Source organism: Crotalus tigris, unplaced genomic scaffold, assembly GCF_016545835.1.
Source record: "Crotalus tigris isolate CLP2741 ecotype Arizona unplaced genomic scaffold, ASM1654583v1 scf7180000019004.2909048, whole genome shotgun sequence".
In the NCBI taxonomy this organism is placed as follows: Eukaryota; Metazoa; Chordata; class Lepidosauria; order Squamata; family Viperidae; genus Crotalus; species Crotalus tigris.
Window position 1 is genome coordinate 2,034,182 of NW_024097319.1, and position 23,069 is coordinate 2,057,250.

General features: G+C 41.0%; 1 protein-coding gene across 1 annotated transcript; it reads left to right on the top strand.

Moving 5' to 3' along the window:
• The first annotated feature begins 4,317 nt into the window (after positions 1 to 4,317).
• Positions 4,318 to 20,736, top strand: YTHDF1 (YTH N6-methyladenosine RNA binding protein 1). The gene is made up of 5 exons (XM_039358144.1): positions 4,318 to 4,884; positions 6,933 to 6,957; positions 9,305 to 9,384; positions 12,578 to 14,107; positions 19,062 to 20,736. The coding sequence occupies exons 1-5, from the start codon at positions 4,858 to 4,860 to the stop codon at positions 19,086 to 19,088; spliced, it is 1,689 nt and encodes a 562-aa protein (XP_039214078.1). The 5' UTR covers positions 4,318 to 4,857; the 3' UTR covers positions 19,089 to 20,736.
• Positions 20,737 to 23,069: the final 2,333 nt, after the last annotated feature.

Below are 23,069 nucleotides of genomic sequence, written 5' to 3' on the forward strand. Positions count from 1 at the left end.
CTATGGGTCGCGACCCCATTTGGGGTCGATCGACCATTTTACGGGGGTCGCCAAACAATGCGATCCGCCATTTTCCCCCCTCAGGGGGCGCCGCCGCGCATGCGCGCCGCACATGGGGCGCCACCGTGCATGCTCATTGCACATGGGGTGCCGCCGCACACACACGATGCGCATGGGGCGCTGCGCATGTGCGGCACGTTTATGTGACGGGGGTCGCCGTCACACAAACGTTGAGAAACGCTGGGTTAGAGTAATCAAATAGCTACCTTAATTCTGCCATAGAATTTATGTTGTTCTAATCTTGCTTAACTCAATGTAGCCACTCTGAAATGGCCCCAGTATGAAAGGGAAATAGATGACAATATATTGTTAAATAACTCTGTATTTCTGTTGCTGAATTACTGCTTCAAAAATTGATCTTTCATTTGTCAAATGCTGAATTTAGTTCCGTTCCCCAGTCAAAGGCCAACGTTCATTTGAAGTGAGGGAACAGCAGCAAATGACATATAATAAAGGGCCAGTGGAAGAAATCTTAGCCAATCAAGATGCACAAACTCAAGGAGCAACTCATTATCTATTGCCCAAATAATTCATGATATCAAGTCAGGTGCCAAATATCTTGTTATGGATATTTTGTTATGTTTGTCCTGGATATTTTGTCAGTTTTGTATAATGAAAGCATTTTGTCTCTAAGCGTAACTTGGGCCAAGAGGCGAGTATTTTGCAGCGTAAAATGATTTTGACATAAAGGACAGAGTATACTATGACTATTTTCCAGAGTATATTATGACTATTTTCAGGATACTTTTAGAAACTGTACAACTAGTATTTGCTTACTAAATAAGATTAAAAAGAACACCAAAGCTATGCCTGACTGAAGGGTCTAGCACAGTGGTGGCGAACCTATGGCACGGGTGCCAGAGGCGGCACTCAGAGCCCTCTCTGTGGGCACGCACGCCGTCACCCCAGTCCTAGGCCTTCAGCTGGGTTTTATAAAATCTTTTCGCTTTAGGCCTCCGCCACTGTGCAAAAAAAAAAAAAAAGGTTCAATCATTCAATCCATTTCAACTTCTTGTGGGAAAAAAAAAGATCTTGCAAAATTGGAATTGATTGAATTTTTTAGTCCCATCCAGTCTGCCTTACCATCGCAGCCACACCCACCCAATGGGCCACGCCCACCCACTGGGCCACGCCCACCCGGCACTCAACGATGCATAAGTGGGTTTTGGATTGCAGTTTGGGCACTCAGTCTCTAAAAGGTTTGCCATCACTGGTCTAGCAGCTAGCTCAAACCTCAGAACATTGGCAGCTAGTCATAACTTTCTTTCCACAAGTATTGGTTTAGTACAAAAATATCAAGGACTTTTTTCCTCCTACCGTACTAGAATCCTTCCTAAAATATTTGCTGATGTTGCTCTACATTGTCTGATCTGCTCATGTCACACATCGACAAGAGTAGGCCAGGTTACAACAATGCAATACAGCTAGTCCTTGGCTTACAGTTCAGTTGAGCCCCAAATTTCCATTGCTAAGCAAGACAGTTGAGTTTTACCCCATTTTATGATTTTTCTTGCCACCGTTAAGTGAATCACTACAGTTGTTCAATCAGTAAGATGGTTGTAAAGTGAATCTGGCACCCCGACTTTGCTTGTCAGGTTGCAAAAGGTGATCACATGACCCTGGGACACTGCAGCCATCATAAATGCATGTCAGTTACCAAGCGGCCAAATTTTGATCATACGACCATGGGGACGCTGCGAAAGCCATGTGAAAAACTGTCATATGTCACTTTTTTAAGAATAGAATAGAATGGAATGGAATACGGAATGGAATATGGAATGGAATGGAATGGAATGGAATAGAATAGAATAGAATAGAATAGAATAGAATAGAATAGAATAGAATAGAATAGAATAGAACAGACCTTGGAGGTCTTCTAGTCCAGCCCCCAGCTCAAGGAGAACCTATACCACTTCAGACAAGTGACTATCTAGTCCAGTGATGGTGAACCTTTTAGAGACCGAGTGCCCAAAAACCACCCCCCACTGCATCCCTGCTCTGCAGAGCCCTCTCTGTTGGCATGCGTGCCACTGCCGCCTGGAGCAGGAGCCCTGCCCAGCACAAAGGAGGTGAAGCGGCCGACTAGCAAGCTTGAGTAGAGGTGGTAGAGCAGAGGTCACCAACCATTGTCGATTGGCGGACTGGAAGAAAAGGGAGGAGGAAGCATTTTACATGCGTGCATGCACGCATGGGGCCGTGTGCACGCACGTGCTGCAAATGGGGCGGGGCTAGTGCTTGCATGATACTTTAGCCCTGCCCCATTCTTGCGTGGTGCAGTGCCTTGTATCTGCACCCCGTGGCGTGGCAGCGGCCGTTTTTGCGCCTTGCAGCACGGTGGCCCATTTTTGCGCGCCCAGTTTTTGCATGCCAGAGGCAGCACTCAGATGCACCTCCCTACCCCCACCTGAGGGCACCACAATGCTGATGCGGCCCTGGCACTTTGCGATAAATAAGTGGGTTTTGGGTTGTGGTTTGGGCACTCGGTCTCTAAAAGGTTTGCCATCACTGCAATAGGTCTTTTTAACCCAGCAGGATATAATAAGGCTTCTGTGAATTAATTGTACATATAGAGAAAAAGCATATATTGCTTTGGCTGAAATTGTACATATAGAGAAAAAGCATATATTGCAACTCTCCTTGGAGTAACTAACTCTAGATTCAACAGCAACTCACTATTGAGTTATACATCTAAACTACCTTCCATTTTCCTGTCATTCACTGCACATGTTAAAACTATGTTCATATCCAACAGATGACAAGGCCAAACATTTTGGAGGATTAGGATAGTCCTGTACATATTATCAGCACTTCTGCGTGAAGTAACCTGATGCTCTAAGATGCCTTGGAATCAGAAACATCTCTTGGCTTGTTCAATTTATTTGCTGAACTGTGATCCCCCAATTAATGTGCAGATTTAGCCTATTAAGTTTAACCGAGTGAACCAGGGTTTTTCAAACTATTGCTTTGGGCCAGCGTGTTGGTGATCATGTGATCAGCATTTGTAATCTTCCCAGCCAGCTTCTGACAAGCAGGGTCAGTTGGAAAAGCTGGATTCACTTAATGACCATGATTCACTTAACTATGGCAAAAAAGTTCATAAAATGGGGCAAAACTCACTTAGCAATGGAAATGTTGGGCTCAGTTGTGGTTGTAAGTTGAGGACTACATGTAATTGGCCTCTGAAGATAGTTTTTTTTTGAAAATTTCCCCCCATATTCCCATTACCCTCCCTACACCTGTGATGTGTTTTGCAGTCTACCTATCTTTATCCCAAAGTATTTTTGATTGGGTTCATGCAGCATGCTGGGCTATAAAGTGGTTTGGTGTACAGTATTTGTACATTGTGGTTACTGCAGCGTGTATTGGGCTTAGCAAATTCAGCCAACCCTTTTCAATAAATCAAGATTTTGCTTCAGGTGTAAGTCCAATCACACATGCTGAACCCTGCAACTTTTGGATTCGGACTTATTTGACCACCTGGATCCAGCTGTCAGTGTGATAGCAAGGTGAATGGTAGCTTTAGCATTAGCTTTTGACTCAAGTTGTGGTTGATTGTGAACCATGATTAAGCAAACCATACTTTAGTACAAGGTATTGTTGTGTTTATTATATTCAGTAGAACCCAGAACAAAATTTATGATTATGTTCATTAGGGAACTCATTAATGTTCTTCAGAAGAGGATGTTACTCGATCCCAATAATCCAGAGTTACACAAACCATGGTTTGGGCTCTTTGTGTGAACTCAACCACCGCCTGTTCCTCCTTAATAAGGCCTAGCTCCTCGGGGCTAGAGAAGCCCTGAAGTTCAACAGGTAGCATTTGGCCGCATGTCCGGGACACACCTGCTGAACGTCTACCTGCCACGCGACAATCTAAAACGAAGCAGCCTCATGAGGAAAAGCGGCTATTCCCTACGCCCATCCTCAAAAGAACGTGGGAGTTAGACTTTGGGGGGGGCTATTTTGGGAGATAGAGATCGGCCATGATATTCCCCCCCCTCAGCTTTTCTGTCTTTCCGATTGGCTCCGACTCTTTCCTGATCCCACCCATTGGCCTGCCAATCACCCGTCTTTCACGGAGGATTGGGCGGGAACTTAAAAACTAAGCAAACCAAAGGCGGGGCGGCGTTAGACACCCCTTGGCGCAACGGCCGTCTCGCTCATGCGCATGCCCGGCAGGTGATGCCTTCCTCTCCCCCTCCCTCTCCGCCGGCGAGCGCGCGGTGGCCCTTTGCTTCCCCCCCTTCCCGGCATGCTCCGCGCAGCCGAGGCGTTGACGTCATCGGAGCCCGGTCTCCGCCGCCATTGGAGTTCGAAGGCTCCTCCGGCTGCCCGAGAGTCTCCTTTGCCTTCTGGCCTCTCCGTTTTTCAAGGGAAGGAGAGGGAGGAAGCGGCGGCGGCAGGGATTCCAGAAGGCTCGAGGCCAAGAGCCGGGGAAGCGAGAGGAAGGACCGGCGAGCGCGCAACAGCAGCGGCGGCGGCGGGCCTTTTTTCTCCCCCCCCCTCCATCTCTCCTTGTGTGTGTGGAGGCGAACGATGTGAGGGAAGAAACGAGCGCGCGCACGGACGAGCCAGCGCGCGTGCGCGCGGCCCTCTCCCCTCCTTCCCTTGACCTAACCCCCCCCGCTCCCCTTTCTCACTCCCCCTCCCACGCACCTCGCGCGTGCGCGTAGGCCTCTTTTTGGAGGGTGGGAGGAGCGGGGGAGGGAGCGCGCGGGCGCTCGTGCCTCGCCCCGCCCCTCCACTCCCCTTCCCACCTCCCAGCCCCCCTCCCCTTTATTTCAGGGCGCATGAGAGATGTCTGCCACTAGCGTTGACCCCCAGGTAAGTCGATCGGAGGGGGGGGGGGAGAAGGAAGGCCAGGCCGCATCCTCCTTTTTCCAGCTCCCCTTCTCTTTCTTCCCCCCCCGCCCCCCCAGACTCGTCTCCAGCTCTGCCTTCCTGGCTCTCGACCAATCCTCCTTCGGGCACAACGCGCTTTTTCATGGATGCGGGGAATGCGCTCTTGCTTCCTCCCACCCGCCTTGATCGAAGCCAGGCTTCGCAAGGAAGGACGATGGGAGATGTAGTCCAACCCGTCCGGGGGAAGCAATGGACTCAGCCAGGGGTTCAAAGAAGAAGCCCTCTTTTTCTCTGCTCTTTGGCTTGGCTTTCCCGTCTCTCCTTCCCTCCCTCCTTCCTCCTTCCTTCCTTCAGGCCTTTGTTAAGTACGGGCCTTGGCCACTAAAAGGTGGCCCAGCCCCTATCTTCGATTTTTGGCTGCTGCTGGCTCTCCCGTGCAGAGCCGCCTTCGGGGCTGCTAGAGACTGCTTTGGAGGACTGCCTGGTGCTTTGAGGGCCCACTTAAATGTCAGAATATAAAAAAGAGGGGACGACCCTCCTTCAGAGCTCTTGAGTCCAAGAGAACCGGAATCAGCCACATCTTTCAGCCTACCTTGGATGGCGGATCTCAGTTTGGACTTGGGTTAGATCAGAGCACGCCATCCAAAGCCATTTTTAGATAGTTACTGAAGACCAGATCCCTGGATATTAAATTTCTGTATCCTGAACAGCTTTAAGCTACTATTTCCTCAGGAATGTTCTTGCTAGCTTCAGCTTCCTGTTTCTCTGCTAGGCCCTACTTTTATTTTCTTTGACTGTACTTGATATCAGTGAGTTGCTTCATGCTTCTATTTGAGCATCAATCCTTATGCGTAGGTTTAATAATTTTTCTATAATCATTCCTTCTTGTGTCAACTGTTCTGGTCTTCATAGGTAGAACCAGGCCATCCCACTTTCAGTTTTAAAGATCAATCTCATTCTAGGAGTTTGGCTTTTACATGGGAGTGAATATCCCCATCTAATTTTGTATCCCAAGAAGAATTAAAAAAATGAAAACTCACAAAAGCACTATTGCGCATAACTGCAAAAGTATGTCTTTGCTCTTATAATTGCCTGCTCTTGCTGTTTGTTTGTAGAATTTAAATAGTATTTTTTTATCATTCTACTAGTGCTGTAAAATAGATAAATAGTATTATTCACATGTTAAGGGATCTGAATCTGAGACATAATGGCTTACCTAAGGCTACATATATGTTACTTAAGTTTATTTCCCAGTCATTTCTTGCTTCTTTACATACTGCCCTTTCATTGTGCTGAGAGACATTTCTCAGGACTTTCTTGCACATTGGATAATATTTTAAGGCTTGGAGGGTTTGCTGCCTTTTCTAGCTCCTCCAAGAAGTCATTTCTTTTTCTTTTATATGTTTATCTGTTAACTTAAAATACATTTTAAGGATTTGTGAAAAGTTTTGAATTCAAACCCTTTTGGAAGTATTTCATGTTCAAAACAACTGCTCAAAACACTGCTTCAGATGCAAAAGAGATTTGGGCATTTCAGATTCAAAAGATATTGCATATCAATTGTGTACATGGTAATATTTATTTTGAAAAGCTACATGTTTTTTCTGTGGTCTGTGAATTTCTTACTCTCCATCCTTTTATTTCAAAGTACCAATATTTGCCTTTAAAAAAATACTGACTCCTTAATAATCATTATTGCATTATATTATTAATGCAATAACATGTGGCTATTGTTTGTTTTGAAACTCCTGAAAGGCCATGATACCTTATTAACTATTTGTAAGCGGATTTAGCGCAAATATTTTGGAGGTCATGTTATATTTAACCAAAGACATAACACTTGCAGAAAGTAAAGTTCAAGCCAGAGAAAATCTTGTGGTTGAGAATTACCTAAGTAATTGTCTCGAATACATAATACAGTATTGTATCACTGTTATACATTTTCAATAGCTAGTATGCTTTATTCTGGGATCTTAACAAATGACATTTGTTTTGTCTCTTTTATTGTACCTTGTGCTATGGCATGACAGAGAGCGAAAGGGCAGGATAATAAAGGTAAGACAAGTTCTGATCTTAAAGATAGATTTATCTGAATGTTTGCATGCAAATGTTTGGTTGTAAGCGATACATTAAAAAAATGAAAAGCCTGTGTTTTTGTTATTTCTTTATAACTCTGATGTTTATTCCTATATATAAATTCAGTCTTATAAGTATCTGTGCAGCTCACTGGATTTTTATCTAGGATTTCATCTTAAATCTTAAAATGTATTAATTTCTATGCTTTTCAGACTAAAAAGCTCACAAAGCAAGTTATAACAAACTTAAAACTTCAAAATTATTAAAACAATGTTCTCTGCAGGCTTTTGTTTCTTATACCGTTTCCTTTGTAAAAGTCAGAAAATTCTCTTCAGAAGAGTTTTTCCCCTTAAGAAAAATCAAAACTAAAAAGTAATAAATTTCCAAGAGGATGATAATTTTGTACTGCCAGTACAACCCCTGTCATTAGAACATTATGGGATTATAAATCATGAGACTTGACACATCATTCCTCTTTTTCCACTGAAGCTATTTTTACAGCACTTCTTCCAAAATTTGAACTTCTTTGGGAGTGCAAAGATGTAGAGATTATATCTGAAATAGCAATATTTGATGGGGGAGTTCACGAAAGATAATGGATTAATGGCAAAACTACCAATCCCGCTCAAAATGCTGTGAATTTGAATATAATTAGCACCTCTTATTCTTAGCAATAGCAAATTAATCCTGATGTTTTAGCATCAAAATGCAAAAATAAGGTAACAACATTTACATGTTCAAAGAAATGTTCCTTATTATGAAAGAGATTCTATAATGTGTTTACATTTATAGATAACAGGGAATTGTAACTTTTCAAGAATTTTTAGCCTTATGCATTTGTAGCATATACATCTACAGTCAGTTCTCAACTTACGACCACAATTGAGCCCAACATTCTGTTGCTAAGCAAAACAGTGGTTAAGTGAGTTTTGCCCCCTTTTGTGACCCGTCTTGCCATAGTTGTTAAGTGAACTTGGCTTCCCTGTTGACTTTGCTTATCAGAAGGTTGCAAAAGGGGATCACATGACCTCAGGACACTGTAACTGTCATAAATATGAACCAGGATCCAATCTGGGTTGGTTATCCGGTCCAGAGGTTTTGCCTTCCAAGCTTTTGGATTCGTGCTGGAGCCCATCTTCTTCAAAGACCACAGGGATGCTGCCACAGTCATAATTGTGAAAATGGTCATAACTCACTTTTTCAGTGCCATTATTAGCTTTGGTCACTAAATGAATGGTTGTAAGTCGAGGACTATCTGTATATAAATGTTCATGATCAATATAATATATATAACTCATACTTTTCTGATGATCACAGTCTACATATGCATTTCTATTAATGGCTGTCTGTTTTTTCTTTTCTTGGTTAGCACTTTCTGTATCGTTGCAGTGGAATTTCTGTATAATTTCTGTATATGTGTCTGTACATATGTAAATCTATTTAATTGCATTCCCATAACTGCCCGTCTCATATGATGACACTGGGTGGTATGCATAATACAGCAATAAAAATACATTAAAACTATTAAAACAACCAATTTAAATTAAAAAATGAAATGAAAGTTTTTTTAAAAAAAACACATTGCGGTTTTGGGTGAAATAAGAGCATGCCTTAGAACATATCTAGCATTCGTCTTCATTATTTATTATGACAATGTAGTCCATGATTGGCAACTTGTGTTTTGTAAAATCCTGTCTGTGCTAATGAATTATCACACTGAGGAACATGTAAAAAGCTTATTAGAGTGAAATTCAATGGGTTGCAGAAACCACCACAAGTTACTAAATACTATTAGTGAGATGCATAAGCAAAGAAGTATGCTTATTTAGATCAATCTAACTTGCCACTAACAAATGCTATACTGAATTCATGTTATACCTTCAAGGGTTGAGCTTTATAAAGGCCATTCATTCAGTATGTTATTGATCTTTTTCTGGCATGTCTTGCTGACTTGGAGGCCTCCCAGATTTGTCTTCCTGCTTACACTAAATGCTTCAGCTTTCCTTTTGTGGACAAGTATATTTTAATTCCGTTCTATGAGTCCTTACTCTTGATCTTAACAAAACTGTGTTGCTGGTTGTTGAAAAACCTGTTTGTGAGGTATTCAGTAACTGTCATTTAGATAGTTTTATAAAGAACAATGATATCTTGAGGGCATGTGGAAGTGTTTTTCATCATGTTGAAATCTGACCTTTTCCCCTTCTCTAAATAGATAATGCTGTGGAATAAACACAGTTCTATTTGTGTATGCTGTCATGCTTTAGAAAACAGATCTTTATCGAAACTTCAAAGTATGCATGTTATAATTGCAGCTCTTTTGTTTCAGTGCAAAATGGTTCTCTTCATCAGAAGGATACAGTGCATGACAATGATTTTGAGCCTTATCTTTCTGGACAGTCAAATCAGGTTAGTCTATGTCTGAAAAGTGATTGGATTTTTTAAAAGGGATTTTAAGCATATGTCAGTTGGAAGCAATGAAATTTATTTAAAAGGAAATTTTTTCTAGCACAGATACAATCAAAGGCACTTATAATTCATATACTTGTAGTTTAATTCATAGTATTCTCATTGAATTTCTAATAATACTGGCTTAAGTAAACCCACATTAGCCCTGAATGTTATGACTTCTTTATACAGTACTCATTTTGCAAAGTAAAACTATTTTCTTGTGGGTTAAAATTGTTAGAATATTAAATTGAATTGATTCGATTGGGCTTAAATTGATATTTCCAATTTTTATTAAATTATGTATTATAAAGAAGTATTTTTCTACTCTAATCCAGCTTCAGGACTTCCTATTTCAAATTGTATTGATTTACTTATCGATCATATTTATATGGCCACCCACTTCATGAAAAACTTGACTCTGGGCAGCCTACAATAAAAACCATAAAACGGTACAGATAACACAAAATTAAAAATTGTTATTCAAAGGTTAAAAAAGAGCAGCAGATATTAACAACAATGGAACCTCACCAGTCCCTTCAGGCCCCCAGGCCTGATGACACAACCAGGTTTATGGCATGGAGCTGTGATATTCCATAAGGTGGGCACCATTGCAGAAAAGGCCCACCTCTTTGAGTTCCGCCAAATTTACCTCTTTGGCAGATGGCATTTATAATATGCCTCTTCTGCCAGATGTGATAGGTTCTTCTTATTGATAAGAACTCTGTATTTTTATCGTGTATCTTGCCTTATGGCTGACTTCTACATTTGCTGTAGTCAGTAATTGACTAAAATGGGCTTCAGTTTCACAGAATGGGTTAACATCATTCAAATAATTTTGAAAGATTTGAGTGTGTACACCAATTCGAAGGATATACTAGTCTTCTGAAAAATTAATGTGTAGTCAATAGTGATAGAGCAGCATCCACTCACAGAATAAATAAATTCCATGTACTGCTCTGGTGTAGGTTAGGCCAATCCTCTAAAGCATATACAAGGGCATTGTACTAGGGAACATTTCAAGCTGTAGAAAAAGGTAAACAGAAATGATGAACTTTCAGAGACGTTAAGTGAACGTAGCACTGGCTACATGATATAATATGAAGATTCCTGGTTCATATGGTGCAGAGTTTGAAAACAAAGTGAAAGTTTGATGAGCGTTGACAGAAAATGAACCAATGTAGCATGCAAAAAAGGTAGATTTGCAGAAAATATTGAGAAAAAAAATGATGCTGCTGCATCAGCCTAGAAATGAACTGAACTGGAATCACTAAGTCACAGGTCGGCAACCTGCGGCTCCGGAGCCGCATGCGGCTCTTTGAGCCTTCCCCTGTTGCTCCCAGCCTCCTCTGCCTTTGCAGAGAGAGACAGAGACAGAGAGAGGAATTGCGCTTCCCTGCTTCTCTCTCTCTCTCTCTCTCTCTCTCTCTCTCTGTGTGTGTGTGTGTGTGTGTGTGGTTTTGTGTAAAAGAGAGTGCACTCACAGTATTCTCCGAGGAGCTGAAAAGCTTACTGGGCGGAGCTCCTCCCTTTGCTGCGTCTCTGCAGGAAGCAGGAAGCAGGAAGGGCAGGAGAGAGCTAGCTAGCCCAGCTAGGCTGACTCAGGAATTCTGGGAGTTGAAGTCCATGAGTCATAAAAGAGACGAGGTTGCTTGTTGGACAATAGCTTGAAGCTTGCCAGGTGAGCAGCAGATAGGAGGGGGGGGGGAGAAAGAGAGAGAGAGGGAGGGACAGAGAGAGAGAAAGAAAGAGAGCGGGGGAAGAGGAGTGGAGACCAAGGGCAGATAGAGAGGGAGGGAGAGAGAGACAGAGAGAGAGAGAGACCCTTTTGACATCTAAAATGAAGATAACACTGCATATATCCTTTTTTTACCTGTGTGTGTGTATGTGTGTGTGTGTATATATATATATATATATATACACACATACATACATATATACATATACATATATACACACACATACATACACACAAACACACACACACAAACACACACACACCTATAATAAAGGTAAAAAAGGATATATGCAGTGTTATCTTCATTTTAGATATCAAAAGGGTTTTGCGGCTCCCAGTGTTTTGTTTTTGGTGGGAAACGGGTCCAAGTGGCTCTTTAAGTGTTTTGGGTTGCCTACCCCTCCACTAAGTAGAAGGATATTTTCAAAAATAGCTAGCAGAATGGACAGTTAAGCAATGTAATTTTAAATAGGTAAGTTGAATCAAGAATGAGTGTGGAATGTAAAGAAAATTAATGATTATGCGCACAAACAAAACGGGAAACAAAGAGACAATGTAGTAACAATGATTTTGAAAGGCCAGAATTCGTATAATTATGGGAAAATCAGTAACACGACAGATTAATGAATAAAATGTGTAACTTTTATTATATTCCTTAATTTGGGGTAGATGAGAACACTCTCTGGAGTCTGCATTTAGTCCTCAGGTGTTTTTTTTAAAAATGCATAATTTGTACAGAGGAATCTACCTTGTTTCAAATCACTACATGCTTCGGTCAAAGAATCTACAAATATTTGATTTTACCAAGGTTTAATATAACGGCATAATCATATGTTGTTTGAGAGCAGTTCAAAAGCAGTCAGATTAATTTAGCTCTAGCATTATAATATTAGTGTACTGTGAAAGAAGTTTAAAAATAACTTCTCACTTATCCAAACTGCATATTTTCGAACAAAACATGTCTATCAAATTGCTCTGTGTCTTGTGATTAATCCTTGAAGCAGTTGGTGAGAAACCATATGAATGAATTGCCCTGCCTTAACTTTGAAAGGGTTAAGAAGCAAGAGAACGTTTTCAAGTTTAAGGCCTTTGCAGTCGTTTATCAATAAAAGAGAATATTTGTAGCTCAGGATTGAACTCTGGGGTCCTTGGTGCTTTCTGTGCTTGGTGGTTTTCTTAGGGACGTTTTCATTACCGAAGTAGGTAACATCCTCAGCGCAAACCCCACTGCCTTCTAGCACTGACGATGTTATCTAGTTTGGTCTCTTAGAAAACCACCAAGCTCAGAGAAAACCCAAGAACCTCACAGTCTTTTATACTGTAGAGTGGATTTGAACTTTCCTGACTATTTTTCTAGTTTAAATAATGTTGTAATAAACTGCTCAATCTGAAATTGCTGTTTTTGTCATTTAACAGAGCAACAGCTATCCATCAATGACTGATCCCTACCTGTCCAGTTATTATCCACCTTCTATTAGCTTTCCCTACTCTCTGAGTGAAGCCCCCTGGTCAACCGGAGGAGACCCTCCTATCCCATACCTTACCACCTATGGACAGCTGAGTAACGGCGATCACCACTTCATGCACGATGCTGTGTTCGGACAGCCTGGCGGATTGGGGAACAACATTTACCCACACCGGTTTAATTTTTTCCCCGAAAACCCTCCTTTCTCAGCATGGGGAACGAGCGGCTCTCAGGGGCAGCAGACCCAGAACTCGGCTTATGGAAGCAGCTACAGTTACCCACCCAGCTCCCTCGGGGGTACCATCGTGGACGGGCAGACTGGATTTCATAACGATACCTTAAATAAAGCACCCGGGATGAATAGCATTGAACAGGGAATGGTCGGACTGAAGATTGGGGACGTCAACACCTCCGCTGTGAAAACAGTAGGCTCGGTGGTCAACAGCGTCGGGATGGCGAATGCGTTGTCTGGCAACAGTGGATCAAACCTCAACCTGCCCGTGTCGAAGCCAACCTCTTGGGCCGCTATTGCTAGCAAACCTGCGAAGCCTCAGCCCAAAATGAAAGCGAAAAGCGGTCCTGTAATAGGAGGAGCTCTGCCTCCACCGCCTATTAAACATAACATGGACATAGGTACTTGGGACAATAAAGGCCCCATGCCCAAAATCCCAACTCCTCAACAGCAGATGCCTTCTCCTCAGTCTATCCCGCAGCCACAGATTATCCAGCCTATTCCCGCCCAGCCACCCCCACTGACCCAGCTGCCCTACCAGAACCCTCAGCCGCCGCCCCCTCAAAACCGATGGGTGGCCCCTCGCAACCGCAATGCAGCTTTTGGCCAAAGCGTAGGAACCAGTAACGAAAGCAACCCGCCCGGGAATACCCCAGCGAACGCCATCCCTGGCGGCGGTGGCGAATCCCACCCTGTCCTTGAAAAACTGAAAGCCGCTCACAGTTACAACCCTAAGGATTTTGAGTGGAACCTCAGAAATGGGCGCGTGTTCATCATCAAGAGTTACTCGGAGGACGATATCCACCGTTCCATCAAGTACTCCATTTGGTGTAGCACAGAGCACGGCAACAAACGTTTGGACAGCGCTTTCCGCTCTATGAATAGTAAAGGCCCGGTCTATTTACTCTTCAGCGTCAACGGCAGCGGACATTTTTGTGGGGTAGCAGAAATGAAGTCGTCGGTGGACTACGGCACCAGTGCCGGTGTCTGGTCCCAGGACAAATGGAAGGGGAAGTTTGACGTCAAGTGGATCTTTGTGAAAGATGTTCCCAACAACCAGCTTCGACACATCAGGCTGGAGAACAATGACAACAAGCCAGTGACAAACTCCCGTGACACTCAGGAGGTGCCCTTAGAAAAAGCGAAGCAAGTGCTTAAAATTATTGCTATGTACAAGCACACAACCTCCATCTTTGATGACTTTTCCCATTACGAAAAGCGCCAGGAGGAGGAAGAAGTGGTACGAAAGGTAAACTGGCTTTAGAACATTTTAATTCAGTTGGGGGAAGTCCACCCTGGAGGTGAATGGGAATTGAGTGTTTGCAAAGGGACTTTAAAAAAACAAAAAACAAAAAACTTATTTCGAAGATAGATATTGCGCATTCTTCAGATTTAACCCACAAGGCTTCAACCCTACAGCTTTTTTTTTTTTTTCAATCTGCTTTATTGTAATAGGCCAAAAGGTTTGAAATGTGTCTGCTCTGTTAAATATGGCTTAGTTTTCAGTGCTGTAATGGATGTAGGCTGGTACAGGGCTTGGAAAATACAGGTAGTCCTCGACTTACGACCACAATTGAGCCCCAAATTTCTGTTGCTAAGTGAGCTTTGCCTTGTTTTACAACCTTGTCGCAGTTGCTAAGTGAATCACTCCAGTAACATGGATATTAAATGAATCTGGCCTTTCCATTGATTTTGCATGTCAGAAAGGGGATCACATGCCCTGGAACACTGCAACTGTCATAAAAATGAGTCAGTCGCCAGATGACTGAATTTTGATCATGTGACCATGGGATTGTGCAATGGTCATAAGTGTGAAAAATGGTCTTAAATCACTTTTTTCAGTGCCATTGTAACAACAATCACTAAATGAACTGTTGTAAGTCGAGGGCTATCTATGTGAAACATAAATTGCTCATCCATGCACGAGGAAGATGTTTTCTGCTTTAAAGAGGAGTGCAAGAAAGAAACTCAAGATTGGCAGTTTTTCGTTCCTTATGTGGGATATTCTGGTTGCTAATTGAAGAAAGGGCTTGAGAAGTATCCATGTGGAAATGAAAGCCTTTTATACAAATTGGATGTTGGTATCTATTTAGCACAGGCATGCAGAACCTTACAAATCCAGAATGCCACATTTTGTCTAAAAGCAATTATTTGATGTTCAAAGTGGTCTGTTTCAACTTTTTTTTTTTAGGTGTTTCAAGCCCATTGTGCTTTCAGAATTATTGAGCAAGCCTGTTTCAAACACAGAACAGTTGATTAAATATCGACAGAGTATTTTGAATTTGAAATTTTGCACACTACTCATATTTAGAAAAAAAAATAGTGTAATTCTCAATTACAGGAGCTATTTTAATATTTGTAAAATTAATTGATTGGGAGAGTATTAATACAATAGGATAGTACAGGGGTCCCAAAACTGTGGCTGCGGCCAATTGACCATGGGGCCGCAAGTATGGCTGGCTGGCGCATGCATGTTCACAGTCCCACTCGTGCAGGCGTCGCCATGGGTGTTTGTGGCCCCACTCATGCGAGTGTCACAGGAGTTTGCGTCCCCACTCTCGCGAATATTGCTGGCGTTTGCTGCCCCACTCGGGCGAGTGTTGCAGGTGTTTACGGCCATACTCGTGTGACTGGTGCACTCATTTGCGGTCCCACTTGTGCAAGTGCTCATGTCCACAAAACCATAACTACTCCTCCCTCCCCCCCTGCCCCCCCCCCCGGCTCCAGGCCACCAACCCTGAAAGGTTGGGGAAAATCTGTGATAGTACATCTTCAATTAAGCATTATGGCAAAGATTATAAAGTTCACCTGTAAATGAGATTTATCAAACATCTCTTAAGGGCATTAACAACTAAGCCATAGCACAAAATAGAAGCGTAGCCTGATTAAATTAGTTTCTCCAAAATGCTGCAACATGAGATTTATAATTATTAAGAAAAAAAAATGCAAATGCACATTATGGTAGATCTCATGAGTTTTCAGGAACCTGGCATAAAATAAAAACGAAGGATAAAATAAGCACAAAAGCTAGAGGTGTGAGTAAACTAGAGTTACTATGACACTGAGTTCATTGCTAAAAGTGAGATCTGGTGGATGTTTCTGTATATTTATATTAACCAGCCACAGAGTTAGGGGCCCATTAGGCTTACAGAATTAACTTCTTTTTATCAGCTGCTGCTAACAATGGTTGGTTCTACTGCACAAGATTGTATCTCAGCTGCAGTTTTCCATTGGTGTCAGGCTTATAGTTGCTGGTTTTAAGAGCTCTTTATTCTACGCAGTGCCCAGGTCGATTGCAGCATCTAATCAAGTGTGGCTGACTTAGCTTCCTATTTGAATAGGACACTAACTGGAAAGTTGAGGATATATGCTGTCTGACAAATACAGATTAAAAAGCAAAGGCAAACTACAGATACTTCCTGACTTACAATCATAGTTGAGCCCAAAATTTACCTTGCTAAGCAAGGGTGTGGTTGAGTGAATTTTGCCCTATTTTACAACCTTTCTTGCCACAGTTGTTAAGCGAATCACTGCAGCTGTTAGTAGCAGGCTTATTACGTGAATCCGGCTTCCCTGTTGACTTTGCTTGTCAGGCGGTCGCAAAAGGGGATCACATGACCCCAGGACACGGCAACCGTCGTGAATAAGAGAGAGCCGAGGTGGCGCAGCAATTAGAGTGCAGTACTGCAGGCCAATTTAGCTGACTGTGTTCAGCAGGTCAGCGGTTCAAATCTCACCGGCTCAAGGTTGACTTAGCCTTCCATCCTTCCGGGGTAGGTAAAATGAGGACCCAGATTGTTGGGGGCAATGTAAATATAAATATAAATATAAATATAAATATAAATATATATATATATATAATATATTATATATATATATATATATATATTATATATATATACATACATACACATTGCTTACTGATGTACACCGCTTAGAGAGTGCTTGCACTTAAAGCGGTATATAAGTCTCATAAATAAATAAATAAATATGAATCGGTTGCCCAGCATCCAAATTTTGATCATGTAACCATGGGGATGCTGCAACGGTTGTGTGAAAAACAGGCATAAATCATTTTTTTTCCTGGTGCCATTGTAACTTCGAATGGTCACTAAATGAACTGTTGTAAGTTGAGGACTACCTGTAGTTTCAGATCACCCTGAGAAAGTGGCAGAAATAATGGCAGTATACGTCATTAGGAGTGGAGTCCAGTTGAAGATGACGTTACTTTGTGAGCTGTAGATAAATTCAGAAACATCATAAGGATGGTGGTTCTACTCAGGAATAATGTAAGACCAGAGTATCTCTGTCCTTTTTGTAAGCTTAATTGATTTACCTGAAATTTCAGGTGGAACCTTTACTTCGCAATTCCCTTAGGAACAGAAGATAATGTCCTCAACTGAATATTTGCTCATAGAATTTCAGTGAGCTTGAACCAGCTTAAACTGTTTACACTGAAGCATAGAACAAAATGATCTTACCTTGCATTGCAATAAAGGCACAATAGGTTACTGTATTTGTATGGCATTATTTAATAGGTTTTATTTTACCCCCCAAAAAACGTTATTTCAGCTATACCAGTAACTATCAAATATTTGCCAATAATTTACAGAATACAACAGAGCAATTAGATTTAGACTGGCACATAAATTAATGCATATAACCGATACCTACAGGGAAAAAACAGGTTTCTTGGTGCAAAATAAACTTGCTTTCTGTATACCATTTTCTGCTACTTTCACCTTAAAAGACAACCATGGATTGTGGCTTTGGAGTTATTGTAATGTAAAAGCTTCCAGGTAGTCTATTTTTTAGTGCAAACATGCCTTAGGCGGTAAAGTGTGTGGCTGCAGTACCCGTAGTATTGTTTCTAAGGAGTGATCATCAGCCTGAGCAAACTTGGAAGATTACATATTTCCAGTACTGTATTTCCCTGTTTTAAAGGTCCCATTCAGTTTCAGAAGCGATGCAGAACCAGCAAATGGCTGAGACTATTCTTGAAGACATGCAGGTCTAAAGTACCCTTGAAAATATTTGCATGATTTACCTTGTTTAGGATATATATATATTATCCTGTTGATCAGCCAAAGGATTTTCACTCAACGAAGGTTTTAGGCCTTTATAAACATTTAAAAAATGGAATTGAGGAGCCAAACACTATTAATTTAAACCCTTTGTAAACATGAAATCAATAGGAATGAGAGGATGTTGAATGGGAAATAGATGATATATACTATCTTGTTGAAGATCATATCCAAACAGAAGCCATCACTTGTTCAGGATACTGGAGCCACCATTTTTAAAATTGTGATTCAGAGAGTTTTCACGGAAGAAAGTCCCAAGTCACAAAATGTCTATGGAGATTCTCAGTCATCCAGGTCATGGTGTTTTTTCCAAAGGCAACTGGGCTTAGTTTTTTCCTTGAAGATGTTTCGCTTCTCATCCAAGAAGCTTTGTCAGTTGGACTGAACAGAGAACTGAAGAAGCTTCTTGGATGAGAAGCGAAAGGTCTTCAAGGAAAAAACAAAATCCAGTTGAAAAAGCACCTTTGGGCCAAACCATAAATGTTTTTCTGCCCTTGAAGTAACAGGCTTGTATGTCTGTGCTGAAACTATGTACTTTATGGTACCTTTTTCTGATGGAGAAGATGGCTACACTTCAGATTAAAGTTCCTCATACTCTTGAAATGTTTCCGCATTATATAATCCATTCATATCTATTTTTTGGCGTGCTGTGAAGATACCCCCAGCAGAGATAGTTAAATGTATCATGGATTACATCATTTTCTATAGAGTTCTAGAAACTATAAAGTATACCCCTCTTAAGCCTGGTTTTTAAGGTGTTGTAATTTACAAAGAAATGTACTTCTCTATATTTGGAGTATTATCTAATTTTACAGAAAACATTACCTTTAGGTATCTTAGTTTAGGTTTAGGAGTTGAAATTATTATCACGAAAAGCTATATTGTGATATGTTTAATATATATAGCATGGCATGAAAGCGGTTTCCTTGTTGTGTTTTATTATAAGCCACCCTTGTTACATCATATGCAGGCCACAGTGTACACGCAACAAAATTAAAATTTTAAAAAGATTGGGTGTCCCATTGCTTTAGCATGATGTGGCTTGTAAAAAAAAATTAGGACGGGTAAAGAGGTTTTAATGGGTTTTCACATTCTAATTTCCTGTTTTTCTCTTTGCAGGAACGTCAGAATCAAAATAAACAATAAGAATAAGCATATATGGTTTGCTATATATATATACATATATATATATATATATACTAGAACTGATACTAAATTTGATTATGAAAAATTGAATCTTTTTTTTAAAATGCCTTGGTGCTGTGTATTCTGGCATCAGGAGATTATAAAGCTTTCAGCTCCAATATCTCTTTTTTGCAGGGGAAATTCAAATCTTGCATCTTTTTAAGTACACTGTAGTGGGAGGGGTTGGGTTTTGTTTTTGTTTTTTGTTTGCCCAGCTGAATATGCATTAAGTTGTAATCTTTTTCTATGTAAAATGCTGTAGAATCCATTAATAAAGATGTTTCTTGTTTTTTTTTTAAAAAATTTAAGTTGGTTAAACAAGTTCATCTGCAATTGAAGATTTTGAAAATATTTAGCGTTTTTTCCAAAGACTTTTAATTGCAGCACAAATTATGTTTCTAATTTGAAAAGTCATTGCTTTTATATTTACGTACCACAGATCCCCTTGTCTCACCATTCCCACAGTCGGTTTGATTCCTATGGCAAGTAGAAACACAAATATCGGTTGGGGTTTTTATTTTTATTTTTTGAGAAATAACCTGTGTCACAAAACATTGGCATTTAATTTAGCAAGCTCAGGTTATTTTATGAAGTTCAATTTTATCTATCACATTCATTATTTTTGAAAAAATTTTGAAAGTATACTTCTGCCTGCCTTACAGAAAATCAAAAAGGCATTAATTCACAGGGGTAATTTCGCATGCAAGAAGTATAGATGGGATTTCACACAAACACAATTGTACATTTTCATCATTTGCAGTTATTATTATTTTTTGTGTGGATATTGCATGAGAAATATTCCTCATGGATTGTACTTTACATCTTAAATTATTTTGTCTATAATTGGTGAACATTAGTGAACATCTGCTTTGTATCATATCTTGCAAAAAAAAAAAAAGCTGACAAGTTTCCTACCATAATTTTTTTTGCTTTATCTGTAGCTTTTAACCATTTAAATTTCAGGGGCTTGGGCGAAATGTGGCTTTTAATTTTCCCCCGTTTTTTAATATTATTAAATTCATTACTTTTAATCGATCCCCCCCCCTCCGTTTCCCCCCACCACTCACTCCCTTGAGGAAGTCACTTTGGGATTTTATATTAATAATGGTGAGCTTTAATCTCGAATCTTAGTTCAGACTCATATGATGGATTATGCTTCAGATGTTTAAAATTGATTGTGTGTGCGTGTGCCTATTTTTTCTGTTGGATGAGTAAAAACAACTGTTTTAAGAAATGAATCTTCTGTCATGTTTTTGTGGAATGAGGAAGCTGTCGGAAGAAGTGGCCACCAACCGGAGTTTTCAAAAAAAAAAAAAATTTAGCATGAATTCTTGGTGCTCATGCCTGTTGCTCTAGCACATTGAATCTGCACGTGTTTAATTGTAGAGAATCTTTTACTTATATTAGAAAGCAGATATCTTCTGAAAAACAATATTTACGCAAGAGGACCTCCAATTTAAATGAAAGTTTTAAGCTGTATCATTTAGACTTGTATTTAGAACATATAGCTTTGTCTGTTACTTCTGATGTAAGGAGTAATGGAACAGCATCAGATTAACTTTTTCCTCTAGGAGAATACAAGCCTTAATAAATAATACCTACTTAGCAAGTGTGACGTTCTTTTATTTCTCCCCTCGCCCTCCCTCTAGCCTTCAGGCTACTGCCAGTTCTTCACACCACTTCCCTTCTTCACTAAACTGGGTTACAAAGACAATAGAGAGCTTCACGCTAAGGCTGGTGCCCAACGTTAGAAGGACTCAAATCTTGGTTTGGTTATGCTGTCCTCGATGCCTTGCTCCGAAAAGAGAGGGCAGTGTTAAGCATCCATGAATAAGATTAAGGGGGACGGGATCTTCTGTCTTTTGTGGAGCAAGGTCCAAACTTCCTTTTCAGATGAGGAAGTTGTCTGTTGCTAGAGGTAAGTGGTTGTGCCAATTTAACCACTGGGTAAGCATGCTAAGAAGAACTAAGTCAGGGGTAGGCAACCTTGGCTCTTTTATGACTCGTGGACTTCAACTCCCAGAATTCCTGAGCCAGCATGGCTCAGCTTGGAAGCCTCTCCCTTTCCCCTCATCAGGGCTGGCTCAGGAATTCTGGGAGTTGAAGTCCATGAGTCATAAAAGAGCCAAGGTTGCCTACCCCTGGACTAAGTACAGGTAGTCCTCGGCTTAACAGCAGTTCATTCATTTAGTGACCGTTCAAAGTTAACAACGGCACTGAAAAAAGCGACATCACTTTTTCTTGTACATTTTCCACAGTTAACGGCCTTTGCAGCATTCCCATAATTGTGATCAAAATTCAGATGGCTTAGGAGTCCGTTCATATTGATGACCATTGCTGTGTCCCCAAGGTCATGTGATCAACTTTTGTGACCCGACAAAGTCATTGGGGAAACCAGAGTCACTTAAGAACCAAGTTACTAACTTATCAACGGCAGTGATTCGCTGAATAACTGTGGACAAAGAAAGGTTGTAAAATAGGACAAAATTCACCTAATAAAATGTCTCACTTAACAGAAATGTTTAGCTCCACTCTGGTTGTAAGTCAAGGACTACCTGTAGAGTCCTATTTGACTAATAGAGATAAAGTAATATAGGTAGTCTTCAACTTACAACAGTTCGTTTAGTGACCAAAGTTGCAACGGCAGGGGGAAAAAATGACGTGACTGTTTTTAACACTTGGGACAGTTGCAGCATCCCCCTGGTCATGTGATATAAAGTTCAAGACACTGGCCAACTGGCATGTACTTAACGATGGTTGCAGTGTCCTGGGGTCATGTGACCACCTTGTGCGACCTCCTGACAAGGAAAATCGATGGGGAAGCCACATTCACTTAACAGCCACGTTACTAGCTTAACAACTGCAGTGATTAACTTACCAACTGTGGCAAGAAAGGTCAAAAAAACGGCGCAAAACTCAACTCTTTCACTTAGCAGTCGAAATTTTGGGCTCAATCGTGATCGTAAGTCGAGGAATACCTGTTTAGGCATTTATATTTTCTCTTATCATTCTGTCCATCAAATAGGTAAACTGGCCTCCATCGATTCACATTCTGCTGGGTAAGTCCTATCAGGAATGGGGGAAAGGAGGAAAAAAATACAGTGGCTAGTTCAGTTTGTTAATTGTTTTCCTTTATGCTGGTCTTTTGGCTGAAATCAACTTTGACCTGAACTGATGGTTAGCTGACCTGTCACTTAGACCTGTCACTTGCTTGGTATTTGTAGTATGTTCCTCTGAATTAGTGGATCAGAGGATTTGCTTTTGGAACAGTCTTTGAGCAAATGTATGAAAATACTAGGATTGGCTATAATGGATCAGTTAAGGCTACAGAGGAATACAGGCATTCCTCGACTGAACCACCACAATTAGAATCAGAATTTCTTGTTGCTAAGCAACATGGTTGTTAATGCAACCATCATTTAACTGCAACAGATTTTGGTCACCGTACAACAAAAAAGATGTTGGGACTTTGGAAAAAGTTCAGAGAAGATGATCCAAGGCCTGGAGACTAAAACATAACGAAGAACGGCTGCGGGACTTGGGTTTGGCTAGTCTAAAGAAAAAAAAATAGGGGAGATATGATAGCAGTATTCCAGTATTTGAGGGGCTGCCACAAAGAAGAGGGGGTCAAATTATTCTCCAAAGCACCAGAGGGAAGGGCGAGAAACAATGATTGGAAACTGATCAAAGAGAGAAGCAACCTGGAATTAAGGAGAAACTTCCTAACACGACAATTAACCAGTGGAACAGCTTGCCTCTAGAAATCGTGGGCGCTCCATCACTGGAAGTTTTTAAGAAGAGATTGGACAGTCGTATGAGATAGTATTGGCTCTGGTGCTTGAGCAGGGGGCTGGACTAGAAGATCTCCAAGGTCCTTTCCAGCTTCTATTCCTAATTCTATTCTATTTTCATGTCATTAATGAGTATGGCTTTCCCCTGTTG

What these genes read in the sequence shown, in the direction of transcription:
- YTHDF1 (XM_039358144.1), top strand. Translation starts at nt 4,858, where the DNA reads ATGTCTGCCACTAGCGTTGACCCCCAG. An exon ending in CCACTAGCGTTGACCCCCAG is followed by an intron (nt 4,885 to 6,932) that starts GTAAGTCGATCG and finishes ATGGCATGACAG; the next exon opens with AGAGCGAAAGGGCAGGATAA. An exon ending in TTTCTGGACAGTCAAATCAG is followed by an intron (nt 9,385 to 12,577) that starts GTTAGTCTATGT and finishes GTCATTTAACAG; the next exon opens with AGCAACAGCTATCCATCAAT.